This window comes from Epinephelus moara, chromosome 5, assembly GCF_006386435.1.
Source record: "Epinephelus moara isolate mb chromosome 5, YSFRI_EMoa_1.0, whole genome shotgun sequence".
NCBI lineage: Eukaryota > Metazoa > Chordata > Actinopteri > Perciformes > Serranidae > Epinephelus > Epinephelus moara.
In genome coordinates, this window is record NC_065510.1 from 22,499,611 (window position 1) to 22,515,687 (window position 16,077).

At 40.9% G+C, this 16,077-nt stretch overlaps 1 protein-coding gene across 3 annotated transcripts in view; it reads left to right on the forward strand.

Annotated features, from left to right (window-relative positions):
• The first annotated feature begins 389 nt into the window (after positions 1 to 389).
• Positions 390 to 16,077, forward strand: part of dclk2a (doublecortin-like kinase 2a) — a 62,823-nt gene continuing 47,135 nt past the window's right edge. For all 3 annotated transcript variants that reach the window (XR_007569984.1, XM_050045107.1, XM_050045108.1), the window contains exons 1-2: positions 390 to 1,280; positions 8,922 to 9,259. Coding sequence is in view for 2 of the 3 variants with exons in the window: in XM_050045107.1 (XP_049901064.1) it covers positions 875 to 1,280; positions 8,922 to 9,259 (744 nt within the window). In the remaining variant the exon portion in view is untranslated. The remainder of the gene's footprint in view (positions 1,281 to 8,921; positions 9,260 to 16,077) is intronic.

Sequence of the window (16,077 nt, forward strand, 5' to 3'; positions counted from 1 at the left end):
AAATACAAAATAAATGAATGAAATAACGACATATTTAATTTGTTCATCACTTTGGACAAAAGTGTCTGCAAAATTGATAATTGTAATGTAAATGTACCTGATAAATGCATTGAATTTTCAGTACTATAATATATTTTTGTAGTCCTATATTTATTTAGTTTAATGATGTTATTTCTAGCCTCTGTATTTCCAGACCAGACTCAAGAAAAACTTTCTGCGGTATTTTTCAGTTTGAACACATTTGAGTCAGTGTGAACCTCATTGTTTCCAGGTCGTGAATATTAATTATCAGAACAATAGAGAGCATTAGGACCCTGAGGCAGGGAGAGCCTCCCCCTCTCTGATTATCCACTGATTTGACAGCTTGAGCGCCCGACCAGTCAGAGGAAGGATGTGAGGTGGAGAAGGAGGCGGCTTGCGGTGTTTGGTGCGGTGCGCCGAAGTTTTGTAAAATTGCTTGGTTGTTTGAAAGCCAGCCGGCGGCAGGTCCACTGCAATGTCTGTCAATGTCAGCTGCTCTTTATTCGACACGGTCTCAACCGGATAATCCCGAGCTGGCGTTTGGATTATTGCTCCTGCTGTGCTGTTGTAGGTAGACAAATCAATTCATCGGATCAGTCAGGAGGACGGGATTCATTTGCTGTGGACTTTAAGATTATTCCTCGGCTTGTTTCTCGTTTTTAAGAGCTGGGTTCTGGCGTTTTGGACTTGTCACCAGCAACCGGTGCAGCCAGTAGTCCCACACAGTGGACTGGAAGTGTTGGCTGGAGAAGCACACGTGCGGACGCATTGATTTTTCCAGCACTCTGGATAAAAAGTTGCTTTTCTCTGTTTGGGATTTCGTTTATAAGAGGAAGATAAACAGCCAGACAACATGTCGCTGAGCAGAAGTATTGAATTTGAACACTTTGAGGAACGAGAGAAGCCGCACCGGACACCGAGGACCAACTCGGTCTCCGGGTCCCAGTCAGGCTCCAGAGGCAACGGTCTGGTCCCCAGCCCTGCGCACAGTGCGCACTGTAGTTTCTACCGCACACGCACCCTCCAGTCCCTCACATCCGAGAAGAAAGCCAGAAAAGTGCGGTTTTATCGCAATGGAGACAGATACTTTAAAGGTTTGGTGTATGCGGTGTCCAACGACCGGTTCAGGTCTCTGGATGCTCTGCTCATGGAGCTCACAAGGTCCCTGTCGGACAATGTCAACCTTCCTCAAGGAGTCCGGACGTTATACGCACTGGATGGAGGCAGGAGGATCACCAGTCTGGATGAGTTAGTAGAGGGTAAGGGTGATCATGGATGTAACAACCACCTCAGATAGGCTCAGTACTTGATGGTATTGATGATAGATAAAATGCATTGATTCAGACATGCAATTGATTTGCTAAAAGCTATGTCCTGCCTGGAGTATTGGCTAAATGCCCAATGCAAATACACACAGCTATAACCTCAGGCAAGTTATGCTAGAAGTTTAAAAGGTCACCCAGAACATGTTCACATTTATTTTTCATTTTATGTATGTTGCCAATCAGGAAAGTTTTCTCTGCCAAGAAGATCAGTGTTCCTTTGTGCAGACATCTACTGTACTTATATCAATGTATCTCTGGAGCACATTACAGTATAATAGATGCAGTGCAGAGCTTCCTTTGCATCCTTGACATAACTGTTCTGACATGTTTGACCCAGTGTCGTGCACACAGGCAGGCAGACCCCTCCTCAGTGCAGCTTTGGTTCTGCACAGGCTGCTGCTAATGTGCATCAGTGTCCATTGATCTCAGCTGGACGCTCTCAGTCTCTCCCCTCTTTAGTATGTGTTTGTGAGCTGAGTTTGTGTGTTGAAAGTGCCTTGTTAAGTGCAATGATTGTGTGTGTCATCGTAGCATCTATTGGCTGTTAAAAGTCTTTTAAATTGATCTCACCCTAGGGCTTGAAAGATGGAAGTTTCCCTCCCCCTCCAGTATCTGTTCTTTGCTTATAGTATAGGGGTGAAGTAATGGCATGAATGTGTCCAGTAGTCACAGCTGTATGATCATTTCTGTGGGGAGCTAGATGACTGACAGGAGTTACAACAACAACCATCAACTGTGGTATTAACTATGGTATTTAAAAAAAAAAAAGTTTTAAAACTGTCAAAGGCAGTTGCACACTGCAGACACAACTGGAACACAGTCTTCTCCTACCCTTTCGCTTTCCTGCAGTGTTATTGCAACTGTTATTCACCCCGCAGAGACAGTGACCTCTCAGTAATAAGTTAATCTTCATGTTTCAGCCTTGGTGTGTGTCTGTCTGCACTGTGACCTGCCTGCAATCCTCTTTTAACACAGGGGGTTACGGCTCTGCCACTCACACTCAGGATCCACTGACCTCTTACTGCAGTCATTATTCTCGTATACTGGTCTATTTTCATCTCACATCCTCCTAAAACTTTAGACTCTGTGCTACGCTCATTTCCTCTGCCCCATCCCCTGAGTGACTGGGGAAGATTTAGGCCAGCGCCTGATCTGAATTTTCTAGCATCACTAGTTTGGCAATGCTAAGTTGTTTTGGTGCATTGGATCAGATACGGAGCATTCTGCCACCGCACTTCATTTTTCAGGACATTGTTGCTTAGTAAAAGATCCTGGGCATAGATTACTTGTTGAGTAGTTCCTACCAATGTTTCAGCAACTCCTTTTGTCAGTGATTTCTTTGTTTTTAAAGGGTCAGATCACAAAAAGATTCATTTTTACCCTCTAGCTTTGTCTGGCAATGCAGATTTTTTTTTTGTTTCCAAGATGCCTGCAGCTGATTCAAGGTATACTGTGCAGAACTCAAACAGAAGCAATCCCTCTCAATCATCACTCATGACCACCTAGAGGTGTATGGCGGTGTATCTATCTGTAGAGACTTTGCCCTCTGCCTGTATTTTCTTGTTTTCTTCCCTTTTTTGCTGTGTTTGGGACATTTATGGGCACATGTAGTGACCTGGAACCAGACCATAAACTGCACACATCCAAGAGGAAGCTACAAAAATTGCGGACAAGGAACTGAAAACAAGAAAGCAAATATAGTGAATCTGGGGTTAGCTTTACTTCCTCTGGTGATACTGTTAACAAACAGTTACTGAAAATTCTGTGGTGTTCACATCAACATCCAAGTCATGGGAAACTCTGACTTTACTGAAATCTTCAATATATCCAACTTGGCACATAATAATATGAAATTACTTTAAACCAAACAAAGATGTCTCACATCATTAGCCAGTTCATCATTCAAGGTGAAACCAGATTTAATGTATATAGTGTTGTTGCCAGTGCACAATATTAACCTTCACACTGCCAGTTCTTCTTTCACACAACAGTCTTCAGTTGTCTAATGACTCATGCAAGTCATAAACATTGGAATTTTTCCTACCTCTACCATCCATCCCACATGACATGAACACAGCATGAAATGTGCTGGTTTTCCTCAAGGACCCCAGTACTGTAGGGGTGTCTGCAGAGGAAGATGGGGAAGTTGGTAGATTTTCCTTTGTGGTACTTAAAGCATTGAGAAATTCCCTTAAAACAGTTAGGAAGAATGTCTTTTTCCAGTTGCTTTGGAGAATGCATCATTTCGACCATTGCTGCTAATTTCTTTTATGCTTTTTATCCTAATTCAATTTAATTACATTTTATTGTGGTAGTGAACTCCCAAAGGCAGATATTAAAAAACTTCATTAGCCAAACTATCTGCATGGTTTGATAACATGAGGGTGAAGTGGGAAAGTGTTTTTGTGATTTGGAAAAAACTCAGACATCAGATGCACTGCAGGTGGGCCGAGCACCAGTGTCTTGTCCCTGTTTACTCACCCATCTAATGGTCAGAGAGAGGGAACATTACTGCACAGCTCAGCAGTCTGCCTCCCATTGATTGAGGCCTGCTGGGGCTCTTTTGTGTGGAAACCCAATAAGCACCACTCACATGTGTGCCCCTTATGGCTGGATGGGATTACTGAGCCAACCAGTCAACTTGTAGGGTTTTTCCATGGTAGGAAAGATAGCACTGAGCCATGCTGTGAACGGCGCTGGCACGGCTGTAGCGTTGCACTGAATAGGTCCATCTGCGGTTGATTACACGTGTTTTTATTGAAGAACAGCACTGCTAATGAAGCTATGCTAACTTGGTGACAAACACATTGCATTTCCTATAACATCTTGTTAAATATAATCATCCTGGTTCAGTTCGCCAATGGAAAACTTGTCATGTAAGGTTCAGTTTACATCAGCAGTAACTTAAAACAGCTTCAATAGGACTTAAAGCATCGATAAACTATAAAACAGACTGATATCTACCCAGGTCCATTGAACAAGAAACCTATTGAACTGCTGTGCTAGTGGAAAACCACACAGAGAGGTAGCAGATACTCAACTGGTTTTCGAAAGAGCTTTGTAGTTTACTCTGTGGTTATGTGAGGGTACATAACAAGCTGACATAGGGATTCTAGTTGGGACAATAGCAAGTGTGCAAGCCAAGGGGTTTATTAGCACCAGCTGGTAAAATTAGGGTTAAAGTGGATGAATATATGAAGGAAGAAGAACATTAGAAACGTTGTGTAATTTATAGCTTTGGTAAATCCAAGAACTTATCCTAAAGAGGGTAAACTTCTAAGTGACCTACCCAGAGAAAAGATTAAAGTGTCTCTTTAAAATTGAAAAAAACAAACAAGTCATGTGAGATCCATAATGTTTTTCTCGCTTATTGACTAGACTGCTGCTCTAACATTGTGCTCAGTGCTGCTCATAGCCAGATGCTACATTGCTGTAGCCTTTGTTCCTATATCAGCAGTATTGTGATAAAGCCTCCAGGGCTAGCTGACAGTTTTCTGATTTACAGGTTTTATTAAGAGAACGAAATGATATGCATCACAAAATATACATCTAAACCCCACACCCTAGCCCGCACAACTCATCATCACCACAAACACAATTGGCCTTAGTTCTCAATACAGATATGCTTCATCATAAACAGTTGACATAGATATTTAAAACAAGACAAAAGTCAACAAATTAGACATTGCAAAGTGAGTAAGTATTAAGCAAATACATGCATAGACTAAGACAGTAACCATGAAAATTCAACCCCCCACATAGTGTTGTCTATGTCAAGAGCTCTCCAAAAAGGTTTAGTATTTTCCATCCAACCATCCATCCAATAGTCCATCCATTCTCATTTGCTTATCTGGGGCCAGGTCGTTGGGAAAGCACGCCAGGCATCCCTTTCCCCAGCAACACTTTCCAGCTTCCACCTTGGGGTCCCCCAAGGTGTTCCCAGGCCAGATGACATTTGTAATCTCTCCAGTGTGTCCTGGGTCTACCCGGGTCCTCCTTCCAGTGGGTTTAGTATTTTCCCTAGTTTCTAATATATCTATCCAATCTACCAAAGCGTTCATAGGTATTTTATATTCTGAATGCTGCCACCCTTTCCAACACTGCAGCCCTTTCTTGGACTGAAGGCACCCCCTCAGTATTTCATCTTTCCAGAAGAATTTGTCTGCCTGTCATAATACTAGTTACTAATGTGTTTGTCTCCTCCCATTAAGACTGATCCATCACCCTAAACAAATAATCTAGGGCAGGGTTAGCTGGCAATTGAACTCTTGAGGCTGAAGTAAAGCCAACTTTTATGATAATAATACTTACCCAAAATAAAAGGAAATCAAGTTTTCGTTCTCTTTATAAAATCACTGTTTTTATGTAATTGTTCCAGTCTTGTGAATGACCAAGATTTGTAGTCGTTGCTTTCAGTTTTAAACTTAATAAATTCAGTTTTAGAAGTATTTTTAAATGTCTAATTTATTGCCGCTTCTGGGGTATGACTCCAGGCCAACACAGAGCTGCATCATGAATGAATTTTGGATAGACAGACAGTTCTCTGTGTCTTGGTAGTGCTTGGCCAGTACATTTTATAGTCACTCAGAGATCACTAAACACTGGGTTTAAAAGAGATTTCTTGGATAGAAGAACAATCAGCACAATTTCTTGGTAGAAACTCTGCTTAGCAACAGATTAAGACATCAAACATTTCAAATTACCCCGTCTATAAGATGTGGCCTAATGTTATGTCTACCAAGGGAAACCAACAGTGTGCTGCCCATACTGGTCCAATTGCTTTTACTACAGTGGTGAATATTATGTCAGGCCATGCATGCTGAGATTAGAATTGGATCATGGGGTCACTTCATTGTCTTGGTGATGAGGAGTTTTATATTGCCCTAATATTAACACTGTTTTATGAGTTTCATTTACTGCCATCGCTTGGGTTTTGGACTGGTAACAGCAGTGTGACCATTGCAGTCAAAGCTGCTGGACTGGTTAGTGAGCTCTGTGGAAGCTGACCTCATCTGTCGTCCACATAAGGAAAGCAGCCAGTGGTGGCTGGCTGGGGCTCCCCTCACATCACCGAGGGATGTTGCACCTGGGATCCCTGCACCTCGGGGAATAGTCTTGTCACCAGTCCCCATCTGAGAGCGTTTCACTATTCTGTCATTGTCCCTCAGATGAGTGACAGCCCCAGTTATATTTTGTTTTAGTGTTCAGCCGTAGCGCAGTCCCCCCAGCTGTGGCCTAGGCTTTTAATTAGCCTTTGGTTAATTGCAGGCTTAATAAAACCAGGTATCGTGGGACACACTGTCTCATATGGCCTTCTTTCACTGCAGTGCGATTGGTTTGTCTTGACACACATCAGATAACTAACATCTCCTAGACTGGATACTGTTTGTAAAAATAAGTATTTACCAAAAGATACTGAAACTTTACACAGTGTCATAAACAGAGGCCTTTTCAAGTTGTAAACAAACGCATTTCTGAGGTAAACCAGAGTGTGTTTTTGCTCCCTGTCCAGCCTCAATGCCATGCAGTTCTACTAATGACCCAGAGATGCAGAGTTACAGGCATGACAGGCATTTTAACAAGCCACACATTTTTTATTTTTTCAGTTTGCTTGTGCTTTTCTTCTCTTTGACAGCTTTAATGAGACACTCCGTGATCTGTTTCCTCTGGCCCTGTAAATACCTTCACTGAAAGACAGTGGATATTTGCTTTCACAGAATTTCCTTATGGCACAAGTTGATCCTGAGAAACAGCTATGTATTCGTGGACACTTGAATACTTTAGTGATGAATGTAGCACGAGCAGAAAGTAACTGTCACGTTCTCCCTCTTACTCAGAGTGGAACAGACCAGCACCAAGTTTCTCATCCAACACTCAGCCTTCAAAACAATCACCAGACATTCTTGCCGTGGTTTTCGTGTATCAGCCAAGCCCCTGTACTTGTCACATGACTTTGTTCTTAAGGGGAAACATTTGCGTGTTAACTGTTGGAATGGAATGCTGGTAGATAAAACAAAATGCTTTGCTTTGGAGGACGGCCAGTGCAGCAGCTCAACAGCTGAAAAGGGAGAGAGGACAGTGTTACACTGGCCCGGCCTCTCAATGTGCCTTTTTGTTTCAGCTGAGGAATGTTAACTCTTCGTTGTTCCACTCAGTCGTCTAATGTCAGGTTGACGCAGAATTTCATGGTACATACCATACATGTGCAACTTGTTCTCACTCCCAACTTGTCTAATACAGCAGTTTGGTCGGTGACGCTACATTTCAAACTTGGGCTGACTGAATGCTTCGAAGCTTGATCAGAGACTTGACACTGGATAACATCAACATACGTAATTACTCAGCAATCATCACTGCGTATTTGTACATAACAAAAATTACCTAAGAAATTGATAATTTAACAACTTAAATATTTGATTTATAGTTATGTTATCACAATAATTTTGTTAAAGGTGCTGTTAACTATTTTACAAAAAAAGAAACATGACTGAGATGAGTTTGCCTTTTTCAAGGGCATATATCGCAAATAGCACTGTTTTTAATTTATATGAGTTTTTCTTTGAACACAGTTATATTTTCAAGGTGGCAATCACTCATAAGGGCCCATTCACCATCCAACACATTGTTGGAAGGCCCACTCTCTCTATGGGCCCCCAACTTCACAGGCACCAGTGCAACCGCACTGTCTACACTGTCTGTATTTACGCCCCTGGTGCCAGATATCCCAAAGGAAATGGGCACAGCACAAATCTACAATGAACACGGCAAATCACCTGAAAACTTTGTTATTCTTTTTAGCCTGCAAAAAAGTGCATGCTAACAAAGTGGCTATTGTTGTGTTATTTTAGGTGCGCTAATCTAGGTACTCTTGTAGCGTCAGTTCTGAAAATGCCAGTTTCCATGTTGATTTCCCGCTCGTTCCATGAAAACTTTATTATCGTCCTTTTCTTGCCTGCATATACCTGCACGCTAAGACAGTGGCTATTGTTGTGTTATTTTAGGTGCCCTTTTTAAAACTATGATGCTTTAGGTACCCTTCTAGCGTCAGTTTTATTTATTTTAATTTTTTTTTAATGTGTCGATTTCTGCTCATTCCATGTTACACTTTCTTTCAGAATAAACTTCCGTCTTTACAAAAAATGTAGGTTTTGCCACCAAAACTACTTTAGGTTTGGGCAACAAAACTACTTGGGTGGGTTCAGAAAAAAGATTACACCTGTCTCCTGGATAAAAGTCCAGTGTGTGTTTGACCCATCCACCACTCCTCCTGCTCTACTTAGACTTTCCTGCTCTTTCAACTACGTTATTGCTCCGAGAGGTGTTACATTGGAGTTAGTTGAAAGCCTGGGGCATCTTGTACCGACGCTGTAAGGTGCCTTGTGCATCAGTAAACCAAGGGCCAATGACAGGGTTGCCGTATTTGACATCCTTGAAATGAGACGGGGTTGACGTGCGGTGGATTCTGATATATTGCATTATGATTTTTTTCTTTCTTTTTTCTTATAATATTATATACAGTACATTTTGATCAAATGGTTGGCAAGAGATCAATCTAGCAACTTTTTTCTTTCCCAGGTGAGAGTTACGTGTGTGCCTCGAATGAACCCTTCCGGCGTGTGGACTACACCAAAAACGTCAACCCCAACTGGTCCGTGGGCTGCAAGACCGGCACATCACGCTCCCTCTCCTCTCTCATCCCGCTGAAGAGTGAGCTGCAGCGTGAGTCCAAGGACTTCATCAAACCCAAACTAGTCACAGTCATCCGCAGCGGTGTCAAACCCCGCAAGGCAGTACGTATACTGCTCAACAAGAAGACGGCGCACTCCTTTGAGCAGGTGCTCACCGACATCACAGATGCAATCAAGTTGGACTCTGGAGCTGTGAGGAGGCTGTACACTTTGGAGGGCAAGCAGGTGAGTCTGTTGTGATGCATGCTTGTGTAAGTTTAAATGACGAGATGATAACTGCTGCTCTGGTAATCACCAAACAAACTCATGCAAAACAGCAAGTGAGACAAAACTGATATCCAAATTATATAACATGGCAGTTGGAGGCAGTTGAGTGCATTGTTTTCAGTGAGATGAGATTGAATAATGTGCATATGAAAACCAGATGGAACTGCTCGGCTGAGCTTTTCAGCCAGAGGTTTTATCTCCAAAAAGCGCTGTGATTTATGGGCTTCAGCTGTGTCAGCAGTCTAGGTAATTACACCCCATTTAATCATCCATACATAATTACATGCCACGATTATTTCAACAAGGCACTAATGAATACACTTAAGGGTTCAGGCCTTTTGCCATATCCATCAGTATAGTTTCCTCCCTACCTCATCCACCCCTGTTAAGCCATTTGAGACTGTTTTTGCTATAATCCTATCCATCTGGGACACATATATAGTAATATTTCCATCTGAAATTCTCGTTGAGGGTCCCTGGTGTTATGAGATGAGGTGAGCTCAAACACATGGTGCCCCTAATCAAAAAGATTTATATGACGGTGTCTCATCTGGGAGAGTCTTAGATCATACTTATTAATTGTATTGTTCTAACTCTCATCTTGCAGAAATATTTAATTTTAAGCGATTTAAAGTAAGTAACAAAACAATAGGGTCAAAATAAACTAGCAATAAAGACACAGGATTAGAAAGAATGGGATTAAAAAACATCTCAAACTGGGAGTCTATAAAAAATAATGTCCACAAAGGGATTTTTTTGAATGTAAAAGCTTGGCCACCTTACATCTTAAACCTTTGGGAGGGTTTAAGGGCTTGTGTGAGACTGTGAAATACAGTTAAGATGTCCACATCATATCTTTGGGTCAGACAGAATTATACTCTAAAAACTTTAAAAGTAACTCTAAACGTATAAGTGCAGAGATTTTCCCCAGTCTCAGAAGCTAAACAAAGACCTTAAACAGACCCCAGGCTGATGACTAAAAGGTGTTTAAGGTTACATAAATGCCTGGGAAGTACACTGAATACAAATGTGAATGACTTTGTCTCGACCAGTGAGTAATACAATTGTTTGAGTCTCTTGTTCAAATTGAAGATAAACCCTGTATGACTCAAAGTCAAAATATGCTCCCATATTTCAGGCAGCTGGTCTCAGATTCAATGATTTGTTTTAGTTTAGATGCAGCTAACTGTGACGCTCTCAACAACACTGAAATGTTACTTGAAACTATTCATGTCATTGGACTCGTGTGTGTTTTGGGTACTTTGGGTGCTCCACACACAGCTGTAATAACTCAAATAATGTCGTGTTTATTCATAAAATCAAGAAAAGATGTTGGCAGAGTGAATGCTTTTTGTATAAACGCTAAAATATTGTTACATAATCAAAGGATTGACCTGCTTTTTTTTTTTTTTAAATCAATGATTCCACAGACAGGGAGCTGTTGATCACCGAAAAACACTCTTTTTATTATTGATAATCACAACTGGGCTTTAGGGTTAGAGTAAAATTAGCTTAAAGCCATTGACTCTCCCAGGTAATCAGGGCTACTGCTGGCCATTTGGGTGCCATTTGGGTTCTGCATTGATGCTGATGATAGCGAGACCACATTGGTATTCCTGTCCCATTGCTGAACGCAGGTAGGGCTGCACAATATGCAAAAGACACATAATCTCTCTCTGACAGATATTCGGATTTTGATATGTGTTGGGATTTTAGTAGGAACGGTCATTTTTGCATTTCATTTTTCAAGAATAAAATTTTAAATGATGATGATGTGATTTTTGCTGGGGTCTATACCAAAAAAGCTTGTTCCCTTATGTCTGGAATATGATTTGCTGGGTGGGACATTTGTGTAACACCACAATGTGTCATTAGTGATGTTATGTTGTGATGCATTTTACCTTTGTCAAAAAAAATTCAGCCCCTGCGATTTGAAATTGTACTCACCGAATTGAAATTTCGATAATATTTCTATTAATTGTGCAGCCCTACATGCGGATATGTTTTAATAAGCTTAAGTTTCCAAAAACTTTACTCAGCGGAGGCAACTGACTGCATTGATAAATGTAATAGTAACCTAAAAGCACAGGCGAGCCCTGCCGCTTCGTTATGTGTGCTGAACCAGTGACGAACACAGCTTGAATTGCATTGTGTGTGAAGGGGCTTTAACTGGAAAAGTGAATGATGATTATGATTGATGATGATCATATTCAGCTGTTTTGGTGCCCTATGCACAGCACGTGATGCCCTAACCTGTAGCGGCGGCACTGTGGGTAACAGTGAAGTTTGTCATGAGGCTGTAACTACAAGATGTGAGAAAGAACAATCTTCTGTCTAAGTATCCGAAAGCTGACAACGAAACCAGCTGATGTTTGCTTGCTGTGAGCCGAATCTTTATCTGCCGGTCAGTCCAGACAAATGACTCATGACAACCGAGATACTTTTCACCTCTGACAGGGCCAGGGTCTTTCTGCCAAGCCAGCACTGTACAGGAACACAGTTTTTAAGGACTTGTTAGGGTCATGCAATAGTATACAGTATATCGTCTACACACTTACCATGACATCACAGGTTGGGGTGTGGCCAAATGAGTGGCATGCTTTAGTGTTTGAACCCATAGAAAGCAGTGCATCCTCAGTTTGTTGGTCTGTGTGATTGAGTGCTGATGACCTTTCCTCTGTTCTGTGCATTTCCATCAAGGATTTAGTTCTTATCTTTGTTTACAGTAAATAGCGCTGGGTGGGGAGACACCTAAGATGGTAAATAATGTCAGGCATTGATATGTTCAAAAGCATGGTACTAAAATAAAATATCCCCTAATAAATGCGTCGTGCACAGCTGCAAACATTACTGCTTCTTGTATGATTCTCCAGTGTGATTAATTCAGTCCCATATCTGTCACATAAAACCCTTGATCTGTCTCTATTTTCATCACTTGGTGAATTCCAAGTAGATCAGCCATGCAGACCAGCTGTTCTTTTTAGGCATCTCACGCCCAGTGTTGCTATGAGGAATGTTGCACTGGACTTTATGGGGTGCATTAAGTACAGTAGCTTTGGCACTTATATTTGTGATGTCCGCTATGTCTTACAACCTATTGAGTTGAACGTAGTTGATAATTTGACTAATTGTGTGAAATGAGAACAGGCTGGCATATTATAAGCCAGATCGAGAGGGAGCACACATTGTTTTCCCAGCCAGGCAGTTACAGTCTGCAGACTGTGGCAGTTTGTTGAAGGTTGTAAAGTTTTGGAATTTATGTTGTTGTGTTTTTTAGCGGTGAGGCCAAAACTGAGAGCGTGGGATCTGTTACAGCTGAGTGTCCTTCAGTGGAGTTTTACTGTAAACCGTCTCATCCACACACTCATTCAACTCAGCTTGGGTTGATGTTTTATTATTTATTCCGAAAAACACTGTATTGTTATCATGTCAAAATGACAAAAGCTCTCTGGTGATCACTCAGCTACCACTACACTACTGAGAGGAGTGGATGAGGAGAGAAAGAACATTAAAAGAAAAGGCTTGTCTAGGGCACGAAATGTGCCAGGGCCGCCACTGCATCAGCAAGTCCAACTCATTTAAGAAAAATCCCAAACCACACATCAGGTAAACCTAATGTTTTAACCTAAGTTAGAACAGTTAAAGAGCCTAATGTTCTGTTACTGGATTGAAAATGGATACCAGCCAGTTCAACCACCAACATAACACCAACACCTATGGTATAGTGAATTCAGTAAGTGATATCTTTGTTGCTGTTTGTATTTTTAATCATAAATCAATCAGTGTACTGTACAGTCATCTGAGATTATACATCACAGATGACACATTACATCTGTCATGCTGACGAGTGTGTCATTTAGCTTCCTTAGATATTCACCACAGAGGGTTTAATCAAAAGCACATCGGCCATTCGTTACAGCAGTCTTTTCTTTTTTGAAGCTTCCTTTGATAGATGATTCCTTCCTCTGCTGGAGCAGAGATCCACCCATCCATCACTGTAAAGTTCTCCAACATCTGATGAATGCTAAGGGAGAGTAGAGCTTCGTATTAAACTGGGCTGTGTCTTACATAGTGTCAGCAAATATTCAAGTCGTCACTGAAGTGTCTTTTGGATGAAACTCAACAGTTCCCATTTTAATAATCAATAGTGGAGGTTAATGCTTATTTGTTTGATAGTTTATCAGCTAATTGTCAGTAAATATGATAAGGCATGGCCAGTTAAAGCCATTAAATCGATACAGAGAACACAATAGATGCAGCCATCATCGTGTGGTGCATCATTGTAGGGTCAAAAATCATGTCAGAGCAAGCCTCTAACAATCACTTCTGTTGTTTCTGTATATTTAGGAAGTCAAAGTCAGACAAGGAAAGCATTGTTTTAAATGGTTCAAACATTAAGCTTCACTTGTATTGACATTTTGTCCCAGTAATATCCTGTGCTTAAATGGTGTCTTTATGGACACTGCCAGTATAATTTGGTTAGACTGCGTTTGAGAAATCAAATTATGATCTACTTATTCAGCTTTGTCATTTGACCTGAACCAGGTTTGCTGACTAAATCCGAAACAGACCCTCTTCAGAGCAACATGTCAGTATATTTAACTTCTACAAGTACTTGATTAAACTCTGTTATATAACCTTCACTCGAAAGTTACACTCACCCTTACGAATGCTAAGTCAGTTTGGAGCAACAGCCCTATACCAGCTGCCATTGGAAAGACAGCGAGTGTGTTCTTGCCATAATGTCTGAATCACTACTTAAAAGGACTGTTTGCTTTAGCCTCGTCTTACTCCCCTGGCTTCAACAGGAGTGTGTCAGAATTGAATTAAGAGTGTAATTTAGTGGTTTAACCCATTAAGCCTGTAACCTGATCCTGAGTCCAGAGCTGGACACCTGACAATATCCTGTCCATTATAATCAAAGTCCATTCAGTTTGAATGTCAGCGTCAGTAGGTGCTTTCTTTAACCTGGGCTGATGTTTTCCCAATGCAAAACTAATGGTTATATGTGACTGCATAATCTTTATTTCTAAATAGAGCCTACTAGAGAATCGAATGGGAACGCATTAGCTTTAATCTTGGGACTTTTTTTCCTGTCCTCTGCCCCCCTCTGCGTGAAGAGGAGGTAACACTCTCCCAGACCAAACATGTCTCAATAATCTGACAGCTTGACTTGTTGGGAGTCTCTCTCTACCCTGATAAGCCTCTTTCCACATCCTGGGTGGTGCCATACTGATGGCAAAAGGACGTTTCCCACATCAATGTTAGCCTGTCAACATCATGTGTCTTTAAAGCATCAACTTTTCACGAGTGAAGAAAAACTGTCCTGTTTCAGCTTCGTGACAGTGTATTTCCTGACAATGTGATTGCTATTTATTGTGGTTGATTTGATTATATAATTGATGCATAAATCGTTTGCCTGGTCCAAAAAGACGTACAAGCCACCAGGAACCAGAGTAGCGACATAAATTACAAATAACACTAAGCAAATAAACCATCCCGATGTTCTTTCCAAGCTTTGGAAACAAAGCAGGCATCTTATAAACATTAAAATTAAACAAGCATTCCAGTCTGTCATTGTTAGTGCACCAAAACATTTCTGGGCTCTGAACAGACATTTCATTAAATATAGATATTTATAACTTATCATAATAAGGAAAATGCAGCAGAAAAAGTGATTTATTTTCAGCTTCTCCTAATTTGCATCATTCACACATTTAAATAATTCATTCAGCTTGACAATTACATGTTTCCACTACGTTCCAGAGGATTCACTTAACAGGAACAACGTGCACCCTGACCTAAAATGTGTGTTCTTATACATCGAACGGAGAAGTGTTTGTGTAAATTAACAGATACCTTTGCTGTACTGAAGAAAAGCTAATGTCACTTTGCTATTAAACCAACACAGACACGTTGTGAAGCTTGTTTGCCTTCAAACCCCCAAGCCAGACCAAAAGATTGATATCAAATTCTGCAAGTCCAGGGTATAATGAGCATACAGTTTGCAAGACTGGACATGAGGCAGAGGCTTCATCAAAAGTGAAACAAAGAAAGACCTTTGTCACATCGGTGAGGGAAAGAGGCAGATACTGTGCATAATTCTGCTCAGATGAGCTAAGCTGTTTACGGGTCATACTGTGGACAGTTAGTGGAGTCAGTTGGAAACATCCACATGTTATTTGCACAATTCTGAGAGATGTCACATGTCTGTTATTCATTTTGTTGCCAGTTTATAAGATACACAAAGCAAAAACTAATGCAGCCTAACACAACAGTGCTGCAGTAAATTCAACCTTCAGGAAGGTTATAGTTTAGTTTTTGTTGAAATTATTTTAGAGAAATGTTGATTCAAATGTGTGGTAAGTTTGGCTGTAGTTCGTGGTGCTGTTGAAATGTATTATGTTACACTGTAAGGTGTTTTTAATGTTTTGTCCTCCCCATTTATATCATTGAGGGTAGACTGATAAACTGATGATCGAGTGGATATGGCAGCTACGTAGTTTCTGGACAATTACATACTGTATGTCAGAGATGCTTTATACTAAACATCAGGTTTGGGAATCTTTAGATCCCTCAAACAATAAAAAATACATAATATATGTTCAAACAGACCAACATTTTCAAATATTTTCAAATGTTGCCATCCCAACTTTCTTGACCCCCAGTAAAAGTAAAGAATAGCCTTACTTCTTGTTCTGTGTATCCAGAAATGTTCACAAATCATCAGCTTGAAATACCATATAGTGTGTTCTGTTATCAAAGTAGTGTTACTC